The sequence below is a fragment of the Gastrolobium bilobum genome, unplaced genomic scaffold (assembly GCF_033153095.1).
Source record: "Gastrolobium bilobum isolate Gb01-03AN ecotype WA unplaced genomic scaffold, APGP_CSIRO_Gbil_v1 utg31802, whole genome shotgun sequence".
Taxonomy (NCBI): Eukaryota; Viridiplantae; Streptophyta; class Magnoliopsida; order Fabales; family Fabaceae; genus Gastrolobium; species Gastrolobium bilobum.
In genome coordinates this window covers 91663-111937 of record NW_026899953.1, presented here as the reverse complement: position 1 = coordinate 111937, position 20275 = coordinate 91663, and the positions used below count along the sequence as shown (strand labels likewise).

The 20275-nt window shown below is 36.4% G+C and overlaps 1 protein-coding gene across 3 annotated transcripts; it reads left to right on the top strand.

Annotated features, from left to right (window-relative positions):
* The first annotated feature begins 686 nt into the window (after positions 1 to 686).
* Positions 687 to 19958, top strand: LOC133294363 (peptide deformylase 1B, chloroplastic/mitochondrial). 3 transcript variants are annotated; one of them, XR_009749194.1, is made up of 8 exons: positions 687 to 951; positions 1053 to 1191; positions 10621 to 10813; positions 11733 to 11843; positions 18176 to 18238; positions 19174 to 19283; positions 19374 to 19533; positions 19632 to 19957. XR_009749194.1 is itself a non-coding variant. In XM_061493017.1 (7 exons), the coding sequence occupies exons 1-6, from the start codon at positions 750 to 752 to the stop codon at positions 19273 to 19275; spliced, it is 810 nt and encodes a 269-aa protein (XP_061349001.1). In that variant the 5' UTR covers positions 687 to 749; the 3' UTR covers positions 19276 to 19283; positions 19374 to 19958. The 3 variants fall into 3 exon arrangements, 1 of the variants encoding a protein (XP_061349001.1); XR_009749193.1 differs by having other exon boundaries at positions 19374 to 19508; positions 19632 to 19953; XM_061493017.1 differs by having other exon boundaries at positions 19374 to 19958.
* Positions 19959 to 20275: the final 317 nt, after the last annotated feature.

The following is a 20275-nucleotide window of genomic DNA, read 5'->3' as shown; positions in this document are numbered from 1 at the left end:
AATTTATTTAAAAAATTACCATTAATTAATCTCATAATTATAAAATTGTCAGCATGAAAATAATATAAATAAAAAAATATTCTTTTGAAAAATAATTTTATTTTTAATTTTAATAGCTAAAAAATAATTATTACTATGGGAATCAAGGGCAGGAGAAGTAACAAAAATGCAAGGTCGTTTGTCTGCTTGGCTAGTCAAACATGGACTAGTTCATAGATCTTTGGGTTTCGATTACCGCGTAATAGAGGGTCTTCTTTTTTTATTTTATTAGTTTTAATAGCACAAAAGGGAGAATTATCTATTGTATACTTGTATCTGTTTACCTCTACGAAATACCCTATGAAATAAAATGAATTTTTTTTAGAGGGCATGATGAAATTAGTTGATTGGTTATTACTATAGAAATTGTTTTTTTTTTTATTATTATTACTAATTGGGACCACAAACAATTAATTATAACAAGTTAAAAATAAAAATAAATAAAATAGAATAAACAAAATACATTCATTATGTGACATAAGAGTTACATCCCGTAGCAGGAGATGGAATTGTTTGAGCCGATGTTCTTTTTCGAAGGGCAGAATCTAAGTATAATGTTGAAGAAGTAGGTATAACCATTGAGTTTTATGGTCCCCCAATAAAAACTAAAACAATATTTCTTTTTTCATATTCGTTTTCTACTCAAAGACGAAAATCGTATTTCTTACACTACCCAATAAAACCTTGCAACCTTACCTCATTTTGTGGCCATGGCTTCACTCACTTGTGTCCGACCAACTCACTCTCTTCTTCTTCGTTGCGGTTTTCCGCTTCCAAGTCGCTGCTTCAACCATTCCTCCTCGCTCGACCGGGTTCTCTCTATCGCGAACCGCCCCATGCCACGTCATACAACTACTCCACGCGCGGTGGCCAAGGTTGGTTTCTCACCCGCACGAGATGAACTCGCTTCTCGTAAGTTCCCCACTCAACCGACCGAACCCTATCGCCACGTGTCTCTATCGCTTTTGATCGAAGTTCGAACCGTAATTTCGTTTTTGTTGCTGTTTTTGAAGCTGGTGATCTTGAATTCGAGGCGCCTCTGAAAATTGTGCAATATCCAGACCCGAAATTGAGGGCCAGAAATAAGCGCATAGCTACGTTCGATGATAATCTGAAGAAGATTGTCCACGAAATGTTTGACGTAATGTACAAGTAAGCTTTTTCCTTGTTGAAGTATTACAATGTTTGCTTTAATGGAGTAGAATTATGGTAAAATTTGTTGCTGTTTTTTTCTTTTCATTTTAATTGAATTATGAATGAAATGTAGGATTAACAATTTGTGTACTGTTATACTATATAACACGGTATCCAACTCTCCGTTGACACTTTTAGTTCACCTCTGTTCATTATATTGGCTCTTACTTCAAGTGAGAACCATTTGTTGGATGTACTGTATTTAGTGTATTTTTGAAGAAATGTTTTCTTACAAAACAGGAGTGGTCGTTTTGTAAGCAAAATCAACTATATTTGAAATTAGAGGGTAGTCTGCTTCTCTAGTAGCGGTTAGCTTAATCAACTCAGGATGTCATCCAATCCAAACCATCCTCTTTTTCCTTTAGTCAACAGATTGCTGAGGCTTATTAACAGATGTTGGTCTATTAGAGTTTCCCACATCCATAGAGGTAACAGCGTCGCTGACTGGATGGCCACCCACACAGCCATCCACGGTTGGGAAACACACATCTTTGATCATCCTCCAACGGAATGTATTAGCTTGGTCAATAGGGACCTGATGGGAGTCTCTGTCGCCAGATTAATTAGGAGCTAGTCCTTTTCTTTTGCTGTGTTTTTTTTTTTCTTTCCTTATGTTTCTCCAAAAAAGAAAAGAAAAAAGAGGGCAGTCTGCTGGTTCAAAACATTGGATATTTTGTTTTGGGACTTTTTGGCTGATGTCCTAGACGCTAGACACAATAGAAGTGGTAATAATGATAATATAATGCCTTGAAGCACAGACACTTTAAAAAACCTTAAATCGGACACTCGACACGCTCCCGACATATGTCCGAAGACACGTGTTCAACATTTCCAACAGTGTTCAACATTTCCAACATGTGAATTTGACTGTATCCGACATTGTCAAATGATATTTTTAAATAAAATTACAATTTAAAAAAAAAATATATATTAATAGAATTATAATCTAAAAAAATTAAAATACATTTAATAAAATGTATATTCTTTCTTTCTTCTTTCTTTTCTTTTTCTTTTTCTTTGTTTCTGATTTCCACTGTTTCATTTTCTTCTTCTAATTTCTTTTTTTTTTCTCTCTTTCCCTTCTTTCTTCTTTCTTTCTTCTCTTTTTCTTCTTTGTTTTCGATTTTCACTGTTTCGTTTTCTTCTTCTTACCTTTTTATTTTTATTTTTTCTCTTTCCCTTTTTTCTTCTTTTATCTTATACCTTTCTCTCTCTTTTTTTCTCTTTCTTCTTTCGATTTCCACCTACTTTCAATTTCCACTGCATATGTCATAATAAGATCGTGGTACGGTCCATACATGCCACCAAAGCATGGGTTGAAGTCACGTTCTGGGCTCCTTTACCGGGTTCCGGGCATAAGTGATATTGCTTACCCAGCTAACCCTACTCCAATCTGGGCCTTATTTGGGCTTACCTAAGCCCATAACCAACTCGGAACATTAAGCCCCCCAGCTCAGAGTATAATACATAAAATACTCCAAGTTAATAATATGGGTTGGTCTTATCTAAACATGAATAATATCGATTTAGCAATACTATCATTAAATTCTTCCTGCCTCCTCAGTCTATTCCTGCCACCTGTCCTCTTTTCATTGGTCTCGATTTTCCCAAACGGCGCAATTTGACACCTTTCAATCATTTCGTTTCGAAATTCGAAACATCTGGTTACCTTTATACTTCCTTCTTTTAACCCCTTCATTTTCTTTTAGTTTCTATACTCGTCATTTTACTGATCCTTCTTCTTCTTCTTTCTACTTCCTTCGGCCGTTATCTTTTCTTCATTCTCCTTCATCTGCATTTTCTTTATCTTCGTGGTGACCTTTCCTCAAGGCTTCTGTTCTCCTTCTCCATTGTCGTTGAACATTCTACCAAGTAAGTTTGCTTTACAATTTGTTCTTGTTCTTTCTATACCTTTGTCTAAAGAACTCGTAGTACGTTTAAATTCTTGATATTTTTCCTGTTACATGCAATTATCATTGTTCATGTTTTTGCTACTATGAACCCTCTTAATACTTCCCGATTACTATCTCTAACAAAGACGTTTTAGATCCATTAACAACCTTCTTTTTGCCCAAAAGTTGTCCCCTTTATCGTAAGAACTTTACCCTCTATAGAGCCTCTGCATTCCCTTTGCCGAGTTCCGGACGGATTAGATTATCTTTTCGTCCTCAACTACCCCCTGATAACATGTTAGCTATTAATTCCTTTTCCGAGTTAGAGTTTAACAGTGCCTTTCCTTCCAGGCCTATGGCGAGTAATCGCCCTTACCGTTCGCTTCCCGCTTCTCGCTTTGCTCTTCCTCCCAATTTGGCGGGTTTAGAATGGGTTGACGAAGAAGCATTAGGACTTCGCTCAACTTATGAGAACAATCCGACTGCTCTACATGCTGCCTTACAGTCGATACCTCTCTTTCATAATTCCTTAATTATCTCTTTTCGGGTTGCAGTACCCAGCGAGAATGACAGAATTTGTTCACCATCCGGGGAAGGTGATGACTCTTTCTTTTTTGTCTATAAATGTTTATTTTCCGAGCTTAAGATCATACTACCTTTTACTGACTTCCAAATGGAAGTCTTGTGTCATCTAGAGGTTGCCCCTTCTCAACTTCACCCTAACAGTTGGTGTTTCTGACGAATTTTTGAAATAATTTGCCGAGCTTATGGATTCGCTTATTCTTCCCGTGTCTTTTTCTGTCTTTTCGTCGTGTTCTGAAACGCTATCGAGAAAGGAAGTACCCGTTATAGTTGGGTTTCTTTCAAAAGCTCGCCCAGGACTTAGGTGGTGTACTATATATGAAGATAACTGGAAGAACTTTAAGGAAGATTACTTCAAAATTTGTACCCCTGATGCTCTTCCTTCTACATCATCTGCTTCTTTTTCTTCTTCTCAATCTGCACCTCCTACAGCCTTCTATTTGGATCAAGGTGGACTTCCTCGGTTCCCATTATCCTGGAACTGTGTACACTCCTTTTGCAAAAGTATTTTTAACTAACTCGAAGAATCTGACTAATGAAGAGTTTGAAACCTATACTTGGTTTAAAGATTTAGCACTTCAATTAACAAAGGAGAATGCTTCTATTGCTCCTCGCTCCATTTTAGAAAATGGAGATTCTTCATAATGGGTTCGCAAAAAGCTTAGTAAGTAAACACTAACGTATTTCTTGTATGCTATTATATATTTTATATCTAACTCCTCTCTCCTGTTTTTCTTTTCTTTTTTTTAGATAAAACCATGGATCCATAATTTTTTGCCCGGATGAAAAAGAAAGGAAGTCGAACTGACACTCCTTTAGCCTCTGGTGAAAAGGATCCTCCTTCTACTACGTCTCCTATTCCGACTACATCCACTACGGGTTTGGCTCCTGGAGATACAATTTTGCTGGATGTAGAAACCCCAGCTGATTCTGGCAAACTCTGTCAAAGGAAGCGCGTCCGGGTAAATGATCAGAGCGTAGATACTGCTACTGCTGATAAACCTTTAACTCCTCCGATTTCCGTCGTTGCTATTCAATCACAAGGTCCTAATTTTATGGAGAAAGTGAAGCCCTACTTTACTGCAGGACTTCGAGAGAAACAGGATAAGTTTTCCCTAGAGCAACTTATATCCAAATTCACTGTTCTTCGGGATAATGACATCCGAGAAGCGCACTTTTTCGAAATGGCTCTCCTAGCTCTGGCTGAACGTCAACAACTTCTCACTGAGCTCAAGGATCTTCAAATTTTCCATAATAATTTTAAGACTGAAAAAGAAAATCTCCAAAAACGGGCTGAGGCTGCTGAATTCGTTGCTCATGGTTTCCAGGTAAAACTAAAAGAAGCTGAAAAAGCCACAACAACTACTGAAGAAGCCGCTAAAACAGCTAGTGAAAAGTTAGAGATTGCTGAGAATGACTACTCGGAGTTGAAAAAAAAAACGTGATCAATTGAAGAAGAATTTTGAAGACTCTGATTTCCGAGTAGCTGAACTAGAACTGGAGATAGATACTTTAAAGAAGAAGGTCTCCGGCCTAGAGCAAAACGCCGTTGAAATAGATAACAAATTTGAAGCTTATGGTCACCAAATTTGTGGTTGGGTATTAGACCAGGTTGGCTTTTTCAACCCGCACACCACTCTCCATGACTTGCACAAAATTGAAACTTTTAACTTTGTCAAAGATGGCCATTTGTGTACACACGACGAGGAAGGTCAAACTGTTGTTCTTGCAACCCGCCCATCTGAATTTTCCGTTTTTAATCCTGACCCCAATAATGTTACTACCTCTGGAGATGCTTCTGGAGCTCACCAAGAAACTTGAAAGGGTGGTATGTCACCTTTGTTTGTACTCCTTTTTGGGCTGTCATGCCACTTACAATGAATGTATTAAACAATATTTCCTTAACTATTTCTTTTATCTTCCTCTCTCTTGTTTTTACTCGTCTCATGCTATTACTCGGATATAACCTTCGTATTGCCTTCTCTCTTTTCAATTCTATATAATATTGTATTCGTTTTTGAGTAAAAATTATAAGTATATTTTATTTTCCAAGCTTGTACATGACACTTCCTAAGTAATTTTTATGACGATCTTGGTTTTGTCCTTTTTCGAGTACAAACCAAATTTTTATTCAGAATCAAATTATTTCCTGCTTCCTAATAGGAATTGAACGGGTGACCAAGATGCCATGTCCTGGCGGCAAGGGACTTTAGTTTTTCCCACTTCCGAGTAGGAATTGAACGGGTGCCCAAGAGGCCATGTCCTGGCGGCAAATGACTTTAGTTTTTCTCGCTTCCGAGTAAGAATTGAACGGGTGCCCAAGAGGCCTTGTCCTGGCGGCAAGGGACTTTAGTTTTTCCCACTTCCGAGTAGGAATTCAATGGGTAGGAATTGAACAGGTGCCCAAGAGGCCATGTCCTGGCGGCAAGAAACTTTTGTTTTTCCCGCTTCCGAGTAGGAATTGAACGGGTGCCCAAGAGGCCATATTCTGGCTGCAAGGGACTTTACTTTTTCTTGACTCAAATAATTTTGTCGGAACCCGCTTGTATTATTTGTTTCAAATACAAGATTTACAAAAGTAATATTGCAAACTAATAAACTTCAAATCAGAAAGAAATCTAAACATCAACTTAAATCCTAACCTTCTTGAAATTATAAAAAACATAACAAAGATAAATTAAGTGAATCCCTTAACTGAAATACCTCTTCAACTTGTTTGCATTCCAATGCCTCGGAATCAATTTCCCATCTAAGTGTTCCAACTGATAAGCTCTTGTATGTGTGCAGGCCGCCACTGTATACGGGCCTTCCTATTTTGCTGCTAACTTTCCATCCCCAACATTCTTGTTTCCTATATCTGCTCGCCTCAGCACTAAATCTCCGAGTTGAAAAGATCTTTTTACTACAGCTCGGTTATATCTTGTCGCCGCCTGCTGCTTGGACGCCATCTCCACAATAGCCGTCTTCTTTCTTTCTTCTTCTAATAATTGTAAATCAATCTTCATCATTTCACTATTTACTTCTTCTTTTTCTTCTTCTATCATCCTCCTTCTCCACGGCGGCTATTCGACTTCTACTGGTAACATTGCATCAAATCCATAAGTCATCTTGAATGAAGTTTCTTGAATACTAGACTGGATTGACGTTCTATATCCCCACAACACGTTATCTAACTCTTCTAACCATTTCCCTTTACAACCCTCTACTTTCCTTTCCAAGACATTTGTAAGGATTTTGTTGGCTGATTCCACCTGCCCATTCGTCTGGGGACGCTCTACTGCTGCAAAATGGTGCTTTTCTCCTAACTCGGCCACCGCTTGTCAGAACTTTCTGTCTATGAACTGAGTCCCATTATCAGTAATAATTATTGCAGGTATACCAAACATACATACAATCTTCGCAAAAAAGAACTTTTGGATCTTCCGAGCAGTGATACTTGCAACGGGTTCCGCTTCTATCCACTTTGTAAAGTAATCAGCTGCTATAATCAAATATTTAAACCCGCCTGCTGCTTTGGGAAATGGGCCTAAAAGGCCCATTCCCCACCTGTAAAATGGCCATGGAGAAGAGATTGTGAACAACTCTTCCAGGGGAGCTTTGTATATATTAGAGAATTTCTGGCATTGTTCACACCTTTGAACATGTCTTTTTGCGTCCTCCCCCATCGTTGGCCAAAATTATCCTACCTGGATAGCCTTGCGTGCTAAAGACTTCCCTCCGAGATGATGTCCATTGATACCTTCATGAATTTCTTGTAACACATACTCGGTGGTCAGTAAAGCTATGCACTTCAATAATGGCGAGTTAAACCCCCTTCTATACAAGTGCCCTTCTAATATTACAAACCATGCCGCCTTCCTTCTCACTTTAATTGCTTCATTCTTATCTCTTGGTAATTCTCCTTTCTCCAAGAAAGCTCTAATCAGATCCATCCAATTACCTTCCTTTATCATCCACACCACACTCGGAGCCTGGATGCGCTGCTGTATTATAGTCCTCAAAGTCTCTATAGCTTTAGTACTTGCTAATTTAGAAAGTACATCATCCCGGATATTATCTTTTCTCCGAATATGCTCTACCCGGACTTCTTTGAACTCTTTCATCAACTCCTGCACTCTTGCCAAATACTTAATCACGATTTCCCCTTGCGCCTGATAAATTCCACTTATCTGTGACGTCGCCAACTGCGAGTCACTGTATACTTCTAAAAACTCAGCTCCGAGTTCTTTTGCTTGAACCAGCCCTGCAATCATTGCTTCATATTCTGCTTGGTTATTACTTGTGGGAAACTCTAATGTTAACGAGTGTTCCATTGTTACTCCTTTCGGGTTCTCTATTATAATATCCCTACTCCATTTCCCCTTTTATTTGACGATCCGTCTACAAACAACTTCCACCAACCATCTACTTCTTCTCTTCCGGGGTGAGTCATTTGCCACCCGAGCTTCGAAACTGATGCCAAACTCGGACAATTCCACTGCCCATGCAACCATCCGCCCTGCCAAATCCGGCTTTTGCAACATTTGCTTGATAGGCTGATTGGTCCTGACTACTACTTGATGACATTGAAAATAATGCTGAAGCCTCCTTGTTGTTATTAATAATGTCAGGGCCACTTTTTCTACATGCTGATAACGAACCTCTGCCCCTTGCAGTACCTTGCTTATAAAATATACCGGTTTTTGATTGTTGTCTTCTCCTTCTCGGACGAGGATCGAGCTAATTGCCTCCTAAGAAACAGATAAATATAAGAATAAAACTTCACCTGGTTCCGGCTTGCTAGGGATGAGAGGGGAAGCTAGAATTCTTTTTAAATGTTGAAAAACGACTTCACACTCCTCCGTCCAAGCAAAATTATGTCCCTTCTTTAACAATTGGAACAACGGCAGTGAAACATGGGTTGACTTAGCCAAGAATCGGGATAATACCATTACTCGCCCATTAGGGATGGGAGGGGAAGCTAGAATTCTTTTTAAATGCTGAAAAACGACTTCACACTCCTCCGTCCAAGCAAAATTATGTCCCTTCTTTAACAATTGAAACAACGGCAGTGAAACATGGGTTGACTTAGCCAAGAATCGGGATAACACCGTTACTCGCCCATTCAGCTTCTGAACCTCCCTGATACTCCCCGGACTCTGCATTTCCGGTACTGCTCAGCATTTATCCGGGTTGGCCTCAATCCCCCTCTTTGTCAACAAGAATCCCAAAAATCTTCCTATAGGAACCCCAAAGGCACACTTGACTGGATTTAATCGCATATTATGCTTCCTAATTTTCCCGAAAACTTCTTGCAAGGCGGTTAAATGTGTCCTGCTATCTCCTGACTTCACAATCATATCGTCCATATAAACCTCCAACATCCTGCCTATCTGCTCCTTAAACACCTTAGTCATCATCCTTATGTAAGTGGCTCCTGCGTTCTTCAACCCGAACGGCATCACATTGTAGCAATAAACTGCATCCTCCGTTATAAACGCCGTTTTCTCTTGGTCTTCTTTCCACAACGGTATCTGATTGTACCCCGAGTAGGCATCCATAAAAGATAAGACTTTATACTTGGAAGCACTATCCACTAAATTGTCAATACTTGGAAGTGGGAAAGGATCTTTAGGACAAACTTTATTCAAGTCGGTATAATCAGTGCACATCCTTCATCTCCCATCCGGCTTCCTTATTAGTACTGGGTTAGCTAGCCGCTTTACATACTCTATTTCTCTTATGAAACCGGCTTCTAACAACTCCTTTGTTTTTTCTTCAATCGCCTTCCTCCTTTCTGGGCAAAATCTTCTCTCTTTCTGGGCAACCGACTTTGAAACTGGGCATCACTGACAATCGATGACATGATAAAGCCGGATCTATCCCCTGCATATCAGAAGGTTTCCAAGCAAATAAATCTGCATTCTTTCTCAACAACTCCTTTAACTCCTCTGCCACCTCTTGATTCAACTCGGAACCCACACGATTTGAAATTCCACCATCGTTCCTGCGGGTTCCGGTCTTTCTCCCTTACTTTCCACCCGAGGATCTAGTCCTACGACCATCACTTGTGGTTCTTTATTTTCTTCTTTCCTATCAACCTTCTCCTTCTCCTTACTTACTTGACTTTCCACCCGAGGATCTAGAGGCTGAATAGTGTGTTATGAGGTGATTGATCTGATTACAAGAAACAAAGCACTAATCCCTATTTATACTAAATAGGTGACTCTTAAAATAAGGAAACAAATTATTAAATATAAGGAAACATGGAAACTAATCCTAAGAGATCCTCTAAGATACTCTAAACTATATTAAGATATAATTTTAATATTGTACGATATTATCTGGATATTCTAACAAAAACAATAGAATTAAAGAATGATCCTAAAACTCTCTTAAATTCTTTCTATTTCCAAAATTTAAAATATAAGCACTTAGTCTCAATTCCTACTATATTGCATCTAATAAAATATACAAACAAAAACTAAATAGTGCAAAAGGAAAGATGGATTTGATGAAAACACTGATTTAAAATTTAGTAAACTTGTTGAAACTAATCTTTTAAGCAAAGATAGATTATGATTAAAACGAAGGGGAACCTTTCCACAATGATTGGTGTTGTTGCCATGTGACTCGGAGATTATAAATTTGATTCATGTAATCAGCCCCTTGTAAATGCAAGATAAGGCTGTCTACTATAGACCCTTCCCTGGACCCTGCCATAGCTGGATCTTTGTAGCGCGGGCTGCTCTTTTGTGGTTATGAATAAAACCAAAGAATCAATAGATAGCGAAACCAATACCTTGTATTGTTATACCATGTTCAAAATGAATTAACAATAAAGTCTAGCTTAGGCTTACTGTAATAGGTACTTATAAGGAGTTTTTGAAATTTTCTGGAATGTTGACAATATTGGTTGACTTTCTCTCCGCAGAACTGATGGAATTGGTCTCTCAGCACCCCAAGTGGGACTTAATGTTCACCTTATGGTGTTCAATCCAGTAGGTGTACGTGGTGAAGGTGAGGAAATTGTTCTTGTAAACCCAAGAGTTAACAAATACTCAAAGAAACTGTCACTCTCTAATGAAGGGTGCCTATCTTTCCCCGGAATTTATGCCGATGTAAAGGTATTAAACAGAAATACTTTTTTTTACTACATTTTTTGACTTTATCTTTCCTTTTAGGTGTTTGACATGTATCCCTTTATTATATTTTATATTTTCCCTATCCATCTTTCCTATCTTTCCTCCTATGAACTTGGAAAATGTTGGTCCCTTCTTTTTCTTTGCTCTACTTGCTCCCTATTTCTCTTTTACCAAACAAAGCTTTAATAGTTCATTGGTGTATTTAAATCCTTGTTTCCAATTTGCTATAAATACAAATCAAGCTTAGCTATTGGTGTTTAAATATAAGGTTCAATTATAAGATTAAAGTATCTACCAGTAACCATACTTCCCAAGTTTACTAAATTTTTATAATATTTCTCCCACCTATTTGGTTCTTGCTGAATGCTGAGTTCATTCTTTCTGGCATTACAAACTATGAAGGAAGAAGTCAAATTGAGATTTTCTTTCTCTTGAAAAGAAAAGGAGTTTCAATAATTAATGTGATACAACAATCATATTTGATCATGCTTTCCTACTGAAAGCTAAGCAGCACCGCTTCTCAGCTATACTATTATATTCCTGTAATTTGTTTGAGTTCCTTCTTGAATGAATTCTTACATTGGTTATACTTAAGTGCTTATCATGATGAGCTTCAACGGTGATTTGTTGGACAGTGCTTTACTTTCCTTCTTGAGAAAATAAATAGCAATGGTGTGTGCTCAAATTTGTTACTCCGTATTGTTCAGCTTGCTATCTAGTATCATAACAAAAGTCGTAGCTCCTGTATATGCAGTTTTTAAGTTTGCTTCTTTTGTTCGAATTGTGCTCAATTGAATGGCCAAAGCCTAATTGTCATTTGTTTCATGACTATGTTGCTGATGGTCTTTTCAGTATTTATTTACTCTGTACCTACTTAAAATTGTCTCATTATTTTTTTTAGAGACCAGAATCTGTGAAGATTGATGCACGTGATGTCAACGGAACAAAGTTTTCAGTCAACTTGTCTGGCCTTCCTGCACGAGTATTCCAGCATGAGTTTGATCATCTACAGGTCTGCTTTTCAGTTAGGATAATTAAAACGTTTCTATTTTTAGAAGATGAATTTGTTATATTAATCTCTAATATAAAAAAACTGTTCCTTCATGACTGAAAGGTCATGGATTCGAATCCAGGAAACAACCTATTTGCAATTATGCAAGGGTAAGACTGCGTATAAGGATTTCCACCACCCCACACTCGCTAGTCGGGTTTAATGGGAAGTGGTTTTTTTTTTTTTTTTAATCTCTAATATATCATCTATAGATAACAAGTGTTGATAGGGCTTCAAATGCCGATGCTAATATGGAATCCAAAGCACTTAGATGGAATGTAGAAGTTCTAGAACCCACCACAGGTAGCTTTACCCTAAAATTTGATTTAATAAGAGGGTCTGATTCAATGGGGGCAAAGGTTGTTTATGTAGAAGTCAAATGTTGAAAGAAGTCAAGTCTTCCATTCTTTCTCAAAAGTAGTATATCCTTGGCTTTCTTGGAAGACCAGTATACTAGAAGCAAATTAATGTGCGACTCTATGATCTCTAATCTGTATAGGCAACTCTATTATGATTATCAGGTTGCTCTTCATATTGTTTTTAATGTTGTTTTTCATCAAAGGACTAAAAATATATTGGCAGATTGTCAATTTGTTAATGAGAACCATCAGCATTATTACACATGTGCATACTGGTGAACATCTAGTAAAAATCTTAACCTATATTATATATATAATAACTAGGGCATGGTTAATGTCTATACTATTGCTTGAGCGTGAGTATTAGAATAATATTTTTAGTATCTGTAATATGCATTGGGTTGGGCTTGCACCAGTCTAATGGAGAAATAGTTTATTTTTCATACGCAGTGTAGTACAACTTTGCTCTCGTACTATTGTGTATACATAGTATTTACCTCTCTTTTTATTTTTTATTTGGTGCACATGAATGTCTCTTCTACTTAAGGGTTTCATTATTTCGCAACAGATTCTTTTTCATGTTCTTGGTTATTTTTAATAAAATGTTGTAAGTTAATTTTAATCATTTAATTCGTTTGTGCTGAAATTCAATATCGATTTAATAGAAGCCATATTTTCCATCGGCAAGAAGGGTCCCTTAATTTAGGCCAAAAATCTAAATATACCCTTTAATCATCAGACGATCCTTGAGGTGATCAAGCTTATCATCAAGGCCAACCTGAAAGACACTCATCTCATCAATCATAACATGTCTCCACCCAAGATGGGATAAAGCATCACCTAGAGATTTAGTAATAGGCATAGAAGACAAGGGAGAAAGACAAGCATAATGCGAACAAGATAGACAATGATAACTCAAAGTAACATAGTAAGGAAAGGGGTTACTGTTGTAATTTTAAATGGAATAATTGTGTAATTATTTACAGATTTTTTTCCCTTCCCCCCGAACCTGTCACAATTACGGAATAAATTCTGCCACAAAATCAGGCACAAAACCTGCCACAAATTATGGAATAAATTCTGCCATAAAATTAGGAACTGTCTCATCATATATTCCACCACAAAATCTCCCATTGTTCCTGAAATTCTGCCACAAATCAGGACTATGTTTTCTCACAAACCTTAGATACTTCATCTCTAATTACCTAAACCCTAGTTACCTATAATCATTACCTTTCTACCAATAGGATTTCAAGGATTTAACTTTTAGTCACTTAACTTCTAGTTACCCTAGTTGCCTATAATCGTTAACTTTCCACCAATAGGATTTAATGTATTTAACCTTAGTCACTTAACCACTTGTTACCTATCCCTAGTTACATATAATCATTACCTTTCCACCAAACCCTAGCTACATATAATCATTACCTTTCCACCAAAAGGAATTTATGGATTTAAGCATACTCAGTTAACCTGTAGTTACCTATAATCAATACCATTCCACTGATAGGGTTTCATAGATTTAACCATGACCCCTTAACCTAAAATACCTAACCTTAGTTACCTATATTTATTACCTTTCTACCAATAGAATTCCATAGATTTAAGCCTTAGTCTCCCATTATCATCCCCTTTTCACAAATAAAATTTCATAGATTTAAACTGAGTTACATAACTAGCCCCTTTGGTATTCTATTAGGCCTCACAGACCCTTTGCTTGTCTGGCTCTTATGGGTCTAACTTTGGTCTAACTTCTTGGCTTAAATATAGTGACCTACTACTTGCGTTTTTATTTGGGATTGGTTGTTATTTCTTTGGCCTTATGGTCTTAATTTAGCCCTGGTTATTCTTTGGGTTAAGCTTAAAAATATATAGTTTCTCCTCCTAGCTCCATATTTTAGGGGATAATGCATCCGGCAGAGTTATATAATTTTTTGTGAAAGAAATCATACAATTAAGAGAACAAGTCAAATAGCTAATGGAAAGAAAATTAAAGGGGAAAGCAAGAACACATAACCCAAGGTCGACGGAAAGCGAGGAAAGGGGATGGGCAATACCAACCCCTTGGGACTTTATTTTGGAACAAATAGACAAATAAGCAGATGTAGAAATGTTGGAGAAAAGAGATTTATTGCTTGAGACATGATCAATAACACTAAAATCCATGAACCAAGGACCTAGGGATGACAACAATTAGTTTGGGATAAAGGTGATGGGCAATAGAGAGACATGTGATGGAACGTACCTGTGTGGATTACACAAAGAGGGTTTATTATATAGATTTAATGTGATAAATACAAGTATAAAAAATATCATAATTACAAGTTTGATTAGCTTATTTACACTAGTTACGTATTTTAATAAATCTCTTAGCATTCGTTTCCGAGTTTCATTATATTTTATGATTGATTCTCTTTTCTAATTGGGATTAGGAGTAATTAATATAAATATGGGTTACTTTTGTAACTATCAACACCCCAATATACATAAGAGATTGTTGGTCATTGTTGGTGAGCGGATGCACCTTCACAAGCGCACGTGTCCAAGTAATAAAGGGAGTATTAAGTCCCAAGTTATGTCCTACGGAGAAAGTATCGTTATCTTCAATTGCCAAACTGTGTAAAACTAACTAAATTAAAATCAAAGGAAAATTACAGAAATAGAAATGAACCACCCAAAGCTTTTTGTTCCTAACTATCAAAGTGGTGTTTCCACTCTGACAGAGAGTTCAGATCACTTTTTGATAGTTCCTCGAATTGTTATATATCTCAATCCTTCTTTCAATAGGAGGAATAACAGTTCATAGGAACAATTGTTATACGTGAATGGTATTATGCAGTAATTGGAAAGTGCAGAAATGAATGGATTATGGTTTTTCTTTATATTCGGAATTTCGGAACGCAGACAGAACAATAACAGCTAACAGAAAATGGGGAATGTCGATAAAACGAAATAGGAACGGATTCACTATTTCATTAATAATCAGCTATAATCTTGGCTCAGCACCTCATCCAATGGATTTGTTCAGGTCACTTTTTGTTGTCAATGTTGATTCCTCAAGCTCTTCGGCTATTTGGTGTACGAAATCCCGCATTCCCTTGCAATTTCGTTTCCAATATTCACTGCATAAAACTTTTAAGGAACTTGGTGGTTTCTTATTCTCAAGGCAACCAGTGAAAGTGTTTCCACACTTTCACCTTTCAACTGGTATTTGCAGTTTGAAATCCCTTCGCAATGGAAGTTCCTTTCTTAGATTATTTTTTATTTCCATTAAAACAAATCAGTAAGAACACCAAATAGCAGAAATCCATTTAAATTGGAAACAGAACTTCGATTACTGTGACTATGAATTACACAAGTCATCCATTCCTAAAGAAGCTTAGCTCATGTCTGCAGACATGGCTGAAAATACATAAAAGACTCCTACTTGAGATCTCATTATAGATTGCTCGAGATTAAAGAAGAAAACAGAAACAAGACTACTGATTAAAAATTGCCAAATAAAGAAAACACCGAACGGGGAAGAAGATGGTGTGTTGTCCATGAGGGAAGAGATCAGCCAAAAAGCTCTGTCTTGGATGTTTCTTCCTTCCTTAATCGTGTGTCTCCATTTAGCTGAGTTGTCCTCTTCTCTCTTTCTTTCTCCTTGTAACCACTTCTGTCCTTTTCAAAATATTTGTACTTTTTCCTTGCTTGGGTGTCATGATTGCAAAAGTGGTGGGCACCTTTTTGAGGGAATATTTGATTTACCTTGCAAAATGCAAAAAGTAGAAAGTTAGTGGATTAAAACATGATAAGGTACAACTCATCTTTTCCACATTTTCACATTAATATTCCTTTTTGTCACTTTCCCTCTCTTACACTCGGCGTGACCAATTTTTATTGCATTTTTGGTATTTTTCTTTAGGGGGCGTTTGGTAGAGGAGAAAATTTGTTTTACCAGGGAAATGCAATTACTAGAGAAATGGTAGGAAAACAAGTTTGATAGAAAAATTTAAAAAAAGATGTTTGGTTGACCGAAATATTACCGGGGAAATATTTGCAACAGTGTTATTGTGGAAAATTTTCATTACACCATTTTTCACTTCCCCATCCATATCCAAAATACCACATCTCATGGTGTATTTTGGAATAGTGTTATTGTGCCAAAAACCAACACAAACCATATTTCCTATCCTTCCAAGTTACCTAGTATTTTTTTCAATAACTTGTACCAAACATGGTATACACCAATGCCTATCCACACTTCCCCATCAAACCCAAAATAAAACCTATACCAAACACACCCTTAATGTACGCAACTCGGGAATACCATTTCAGCAACGTTCCACAAGAGGGGACGGTTGAGATGGAAGTCCCATCAGTCATACTCTCTTTTACCTCTTTTTTCCTCCTCTACCTAAATCCTATAATTTCAACAATTTTTATAAATTAATTTTAATATTTTAAATATATTTATTATTAATTTAAAATTAAAATTATTCTATGAATGTGAATAAAATTGTAAAGTTTTGAGTAAAAGGTATGTAAAGAATTAATAGAACTCTTGATGATATTATGAATAAAAAATCAAATTATTGTATTAGCATATATATATATATATATATATATTTTATATGATATAAATATTTGTAATGCATTTTACATAATGTAAATATAAAATATATTTTTTATTATATATTCCAAAATTGATAGTAATTTATAAACAATGTACACATAATAACTAAATAAGAAAGTAGTACAAACTAAAAGAGTCAAGATTGATACCACTTGAAGTTTGGAATAATTTGTGATGATATAGATTGAACCAGTCATCATTTGAACCGTGACTGGTTTGAGCAGTTCATCCGGTTCAATGTTTCAATGGCCAACTTTCAAGTTACCTGTTGAAGAGGCTTGACCAGACTGGCTGGTGGTTTGGTTCACAGACAAACCACTCCCACTGACTGGTCTACTCTGGTTTTTTAAAACTAAGGATGGGACAGATATTTGACAATCAAGCAATGCTGCATGTTTTCTCCATTTCAGTTTTTCATACTGATACAGACCAACCAGAAAATAAATCTAACAAACAATGGATTATGGAAAAGGAACACAGATCTGTATATTGATGTATCTATATCTGTATTACAATATGAAAATGATAACAACTCAGACAATTTAACAAGGAAAGGGAAATAATGCAAGATAATTCTAGAGCAATTATAGAGGCTCTAGACTCTCCCAATCACCCAAGAGGTGCCCAAAGTTCCAAGTGCCAAAGATCCCCCCAAAATAGTCTTTCCTCTACTATATATCCTAGCCTTCGTGTGATGCTAAAAATGTGACCCTAACCAACTTATTCCCTGCTTTGGTAACTAATGCTGAGTCAGCATCTGTGATTGGCAATAATCCCAGGTGCCTCTTCCTCTCATACACCTTCCCAACTTTCTACTTGGCAGAACCGTATCACATACCATAGAGTAGGATTGCCAAATTGAATGATCAACTAGCATATATGTTTACTATGTCTCTCGGGGGTTTTCAGATTAGCTACATTTATGACAAAATTTGGTATGCAATTGCTCTAGCTTGAAGGAGATTGTAGAAATAGCAGAAATAGTTTATTTTGCATGTATAGTGAGGCTTATAGTGATCCTCACTTACACATTCATCAAAAAAAGGTTCTCTCTTCACATGTACTACATTTGTATTAGTGGTACTGCACCTGTAATAAACCTACATTTATTGCTACAAATACACACTCGGGGATCATTAAGTTAGTACATCCCATTATTTATGAACGTCCCCGCCTCCCTTGGGCTCTCTCTTTTACTTATATAGATTCACTTAATGTTATGGCAGAGTTTTTTCATGGCAAAACTTTTAAAACTAATTTTCATGTTATTTCCTGCTGGTTATCCATATGCTGACATATAATTGTTGTATCTGCAGGGAATTCTTTTCTTTGAGAGAATGACTGAAGAAGTTCTTGATAGTATTTCTGGACAGCTACAGGTTAGAAAAAACACACCCTGTTTTGTCATTATGTCCCTTGTTGATCTTTCCTTGACATGAGAGATACATCATGACGATATAGGAAAATAGTTTTATTTCTGCACATAATAACTTAGCTCGGTGGAGGTATGCCATGATTTGAGAAATGCAATTATGTTTTGTCATGCACTTACTATGAGATGGAGTTGGCCGAGTTGAGTGATTTCTTCTGAAAATCTAATTTCTACATATGGAATCACTTTTCTTTTTGTTTTTCTGGATAGAAGAAACTTAATGGCTGATCTTTGATCTGTTGGAAAGTTTACTTCCATATATTAGTGAATGAATACACGGTTTTTCTTCTTCTCTTATTTTTTGGACAAAGGAGATTCATTAAGACAAAGAAAAGATGATTACAAAGAGTTAAGAGGATAAGAGATCCTCCTTAAAACAGAAAATAAATAAATGAAGAAAACGTTAATGATGCAAAGCTACTCCATTCCTCGTCATATTTTAAAAAGAAAGCCCTGTAAAAAGATCATCGGTTTGTTAGTCGTAGGCCCCAAAGATACTAAAGTATAATCAATTTGGTCATTCAATAATAAATACATCAAAATCAGAATGGCCCTTCAATGTGAATTTTGACATCATATTTGTCATTCAATATCTTTTTTTTTTTAAAATAATATTTGACATTGAGAGACCTTTTTCATGTATATGTTATTGTTGGGCCCAAACTGATGGTACTTGTATCTTTGGAGAACCAAATTCGGTGTTTACTCATATCTTACATTGTTCTGAAAGTAACACAAACTGATTATTCAAGACAATGTATCACATTTCTGATGGTTTATTTCATCCGTCCACAAAATGAAGATCTACCATGTCTATACCGAGCACACAGGAATCCAATTTTAGGAAAGAATGTTAATAAGATTTTGGTCAAATTATTACAGGCCTTAGAAATGAAGTACGAGGAAATGACTGGATTCCCAAGTCCTGAAACGATAGTGAACCGCAGGAGGAGAAAGGTTGCTGCTGGTTTTGGGAAATTATGATCTTCAAGGTTTTCCTGATGACAAATTTCATTTTTCCCATTTGTATTGATACTTACTACATGCATTTAGTTGAAAAATGCTTTTTGCTTAATTTTCAGGTCAATATTAGGCGTAATACTGAGCTCATCACATACCAGAAATTTCTAGTTTGAAGTCTTGCATGAAAAAAATTAACCGTAGATTGTCACAGATGCTGCATATGGTTGTATAGGTGTCATTTTCACTCTCTAAAAGTGAGCTTCTGTCACTCTCTAAAAGGTTTCAGTTTGTTAACTGTGGTTTTATTTTATATTTCATCCCTGTTGGCCATTGATTGCTACATGAGTTTTCTCTGGGTTGTCTGATTGCTTTTATAGGTGCCACTGTTAATGCATAGTAATTTGGAGACATCTCTATGATCAGTGCCATTGCAAGTTGTTTATGTTGTCCTGAAGGGAAGAAAACCTTTAGCTCTAGTGAAGGTGATTGAGAAAATGATTTTATTTATCTGTAGTCATTTTGCTTTGTATTATTTTACGATTTACAGTTCATAGAGTGGAGGAAAACCTTTCTTAATATGGTTTGCTGCGAATATTTGAGGCAATAATCGTTTGTAATTGCACTGTAATAACTTGCAAGTCTTAAATTATTATCTCTGCATGTGTGGATAGGGCTGCTTTCTTCAAAATTCTTAAGCAGTGCCAGTAACGTGCATTTTTTAGAGTTGCATTTTTCTTTTTTCTTTTTTTTGTGCGCTTCTGTACTTCAAAGTCTCTACATCCTACGGGTATACTCACATTTGATAAACAATTAAAAAGGGGATAAAATTAGTACTATTGTAAGGTACATATGTAGCTTTTATTTTTGCACCAATCACCATATCCAAACTCAAGGGAATTTTATAGTACCAACAAATGGATTCAACATTACTCTCAAACAACTTGTGTACATCCGGTGTATTATCACTAATTATGATGTTAAGCGCAGCTAAGATTGTGATTATTTAAAGTAAAATTATGAA